At 41.2% G+C, this 3,900-nt stretch overlaps 1 protein-coding gene across 1 annotated transcript; it reads left to right on the forward strand.

Moving 5' to 3' along the window:
- The first annotated feature begins 494 nt into the window (after positions 1 to 494).
- Positions 495 to 2,558, forward strand: LOC134839869 (uncharacterized). Its single transcript, XM_063855494.1, has one exon. It carries the CDS (start codon positions 495 to 497, stop codon positions 2,556 to 2,558), a length of 2,064 nt encoding a protein of 687 aa, XP_063711564.1.
- Positions 2,559 to 3,900: the final 1,342 nt, after the last annotated feature.

Consider the following 3,900-nt stretch of genomic DNA (forward strand, 5'->3'; position numbering starts at 1 on the left):
ACAACGAGCACAAATGTGTAATTCTGCATTTATAAATAACTTGCGCTCACGTCCTAAGCTTTTCAGATAACTCTACCTGAAGGTTTTATCCAGTATGGCAAAATTGGCAGTTTTTAAACATTTATTTCGAAAAAATAAATCTTTAAAGCTGTTTGAATTTCACAAACAATTCAAGAATGGTGCTTTTTGATGAAATTAACCCAATATTGGAAAGCTGGATCAATAGGTACTGTTGAAGCCTAAAAAAGACATTTCAGCTTTCTACTTGAACTAAATCTACGATTGAACTGATTTGCTTATTTAAAACCGCATTTTTACAAAAGTCAATTGACTTCTATCTATAACTCGTGAAATAATTTACACTCTTTGCAAATCACTAGTTTTATTCAGTCGGATTGGTGATTTTTCATTTCCCAACTTTTGCTGCACAACATTTTTGGTGCAACGCGACTCACGAACGAACCAAAGATTAGAAACAAAGAGGAAAGTTAAAAATGTCATCACCTGCTAGTGACATGAGCAACGTGACGCTCACTCTTCCTGCTTTGAAGCGATCAAGAAGTGCTAACATCGGTGTCATTACCCGATCGGAAAATGCCGTCTCAGCAATCTTCGACAAAGAGGCATCTGCTCTAACTTACAAGGAAATTGGAACTCTCAAGGCCAATCTCACGATGTGCGAACGAAAGAAAAAGAAACTGGGAGAGCTTAATCAGCAAATTTCAAGTTTTCTAAACGATGATGAAGATGCACTTGAAGTTGAGTTGGAGGAAGCTGAGAAAATCTACCTTCAAGTAGATTGTTTGATGGAAATGATCACAACTATGTTAGATGACCGAGGGAAATGTTCAACTGAATCGGTCAAAGATGACGACAGCGCAAGCGGAACCGGATCCTACAAATCCACTTCCCAACGTGGTGCTGGTCGAAAACAAGATACTTGCCTGAAGTTGCCGAAACTGAATTCGCCAACATTTAGCGGAAGGTATGATCAAGGGCTACCTTTTTTAGATTCCTTTGATGGAGCAGTTCACTCAATTGCATCGCTGTCTGATGTTCAGAAACTGCAATACCTAAAGGGTGCCCTCAAGGATGAACCGTTTCGTTTGCTATCCCACTTGCCTACTACAAACGCGAACTACTCAGTCGCAAGGGAACTTCTAAAGGATCGATATGCTGATGTCAAGATGATCTCACACGCTCACTTGGAAGCAATTTTTGAATTCACCCCAATGAAGCATGAGTCATCCGCTGCAATACGTCGCTTGATTAACACCTACACGGAAAACACGATGGCACTGACAGGACTTGGACTAAAAATTGATCAATGCGATTTGATCTGGGTTCACGTTTTGGTCAAGAAATTAGATCCTGAAACTAGAAGACAATGGGAACTTTCCTGCGCGGGAAGTGACATGCCAAAAATCAAGCAGATGAAGAAGTTCTTGGAGGAACGATCTCGCGCCCTAGAAGCTACGAAGGACCTCCAGTTACCTTCAATTCATAGAAAAAATCATCAAGGAAGTTCAGACCAATCTGGAAATTCTAAGAAAGATGACAAGGTACAGACATACCACACGAACTCTGCTAAGACGATCAGCTGCCCATGCTGCAGTGGTGATCACCGCGTGTATCAATGCACAAAATTTCAGGAAATGTCTATTTCCAATAGAAGACAAGAAGCCAAATCAAAGCGATTATGCTTCAATTGCCTGTCCCTTGGACACCAAAATCATGAGTGCAAGTCGAAGTCAACGTGCCAAACCTGTCGAAAGGGTCACCACACGTTACTTCACATCCATACAGACCCAAACAAGCAACCCGGACCTGAAAATAAGTTTACGGGTCATGGGGGTACTAGTACATGTGCCACTACCATACTGGGAACTGTACTAATTGAGGTGAAAACTGCAAATGGCGGTTATCACAATTGTCGAGCCTTACTGGACAGCGGATCTGAATGCAGTTTCGTTACAACCAGCTGTGCTAACCGACTCAAGCTACCAATCAAGAAATTGACTCTTCAACTAACTCGAGTTGGCGGAGGAGCAAAAACTGTGAAATCTGGTTCTGTCAATCTGGAAGCAAAGGATTCTCAGAATCAATCTCTACATATTGAAGCCTTCACTCTTCAAAAACTTTCTGGCTACCTGCCCAGAGAACGGGTGAATATACCGAACAGTTTGGATATCACACGTCTTAAGCTCTCGGACCCAGACTTTGACAAACCAAAGGAAATCGATATAATCCTAGGCTGTGATGTCTACAACGACATTGTTGGCTGCGAAAAGATTAAGCTTACAGACAAGCTTTATGCACGTGACACTCTATTTGGTTGGATGATTAGCGGCAGAACACCCGGTCCTCCAACAACCTTCTTCAAGTCATTTCATGTGTCTATTGACAATAGTCTAAGGAAATTTTGGGAATTAGAAGAAATTCCTGATTTCAAAAAGACAACAACAGAAGAAGATCGATGTGAATCTCACTTTAAGGAAACAACCATACTACAAAATGGACGATTCACTGTGCAGCTGCCTTTCAAGCCCAATAGTTAACTTGGCGACAGTTTAGCACAAGCAAAACGCAGATTCAATTATCTCGAGCGACGACTGGAACAGAATCCAGAACTTAAAGATCGCTATACCGCATTCATAGACGAATTTCTCGATATGGGGCATATGGAGTATATACCGCCTGGAGAAATCAAAAAGCCAGTTGATAGCGTATTTTATCTGCCACATCACTGCGTTTTTAAGGAAGATTCTACTACCACAAAGCTACGTGTAGTTTTCGACGGATCTGCAACAACATCAACCGGACAATCACTCAACGACACTTTGATGGTTGGTCCCACAGTACAAGACGACCTCTACTCGATAATCATGCGCTTCAGGTTCTACCCAATTGCTTTGTCAGCAGATATCGCAAAAATGTACCGACAAGTTGCTCTAGAGGACAAATCGAAGGATTTCCATCGCATACTTTGGAGATCAAATAAATCGGATGAAATCAAGCATCTCAGGATGACACGTGTTACATATGGAATAGCTTCGTCATTGTTTCACTCAACAAGATGCCTCAATGAAGTAGCAAATCAATCTAAGAACCCAATGATCAAAGAAAGTCTCAAAAATTGTTTCTATGTAGACGACTTTCTTGGTGGCGCTAATGATAAGCATGAAGCAGAAAGACTCATCTCTGATTTGTGCGAAGAGCTGAACTCTTATGAATTCCCTCTACGAAAATGGACTTCAAGCAATGCTAAAATAATTGAAGGATTGCCAGAACATCTCCGCGAAAAATCGGATGTGCTGGAACTTTTCTCTGACGAATACAAAATCAAGGCGCTAGGAGTCAGTTGGAAGCCCAACAAGGACATTTTTTGTTTTTCAACAGCCTTACCAGAGCTGAAACTGCTTACAAAGAGGACTATTCTGTCCACAATCTCAAAATTGTTTGATCCGATGGGATGGCTAGCTCCATTCATCATCAATTTCAAATGTCTCATGCAACAACTATGGGTCCAAGGTTTTGATTGGGATTCTGAAGTCGATCAGAAAACCAAGGAAAAATGGTATGAGCTCACCGGAACATTGCCTCAACTACTGAAACTACGAATACCAAGATCTATGAGCTCACATCCAATAAAGGAGGTTCAACTTCACGTATTCTGTGATGCTTCCGAAAAAGCATATGCAGCCGCAATCTATGCAAGAATTACCAATGATGATGGCAAAACTTTTGCATATCTACTAACCTCCAAAACAAAGGTTGCTCCGGTCAAAGTAATCTCTGTTCCCAAATTAGAGCTCTGCGGTGCAAGTTTAGCTACCAAACTTCTTAAATCAGTTCATTCAATTTTGAGGAAAACAAATCTCAAGATAACTTCACACGCCT

The sequence above is a fragment of the Symsagittifera roscoffensis genome, chromosome 2, assembly GCF_963678635.1.
Source record: "Symsagittifera roscoffensis chromosome 2, txSymRosc1.1, whole genome shotgun sequence".
NCBI classification, from domain to species: Eukaryota; Metazoa; Xenacoelomorpha; order Acoela; family Convolutidae; genus Symsagittifera; species Symsagittifera roscoffensis.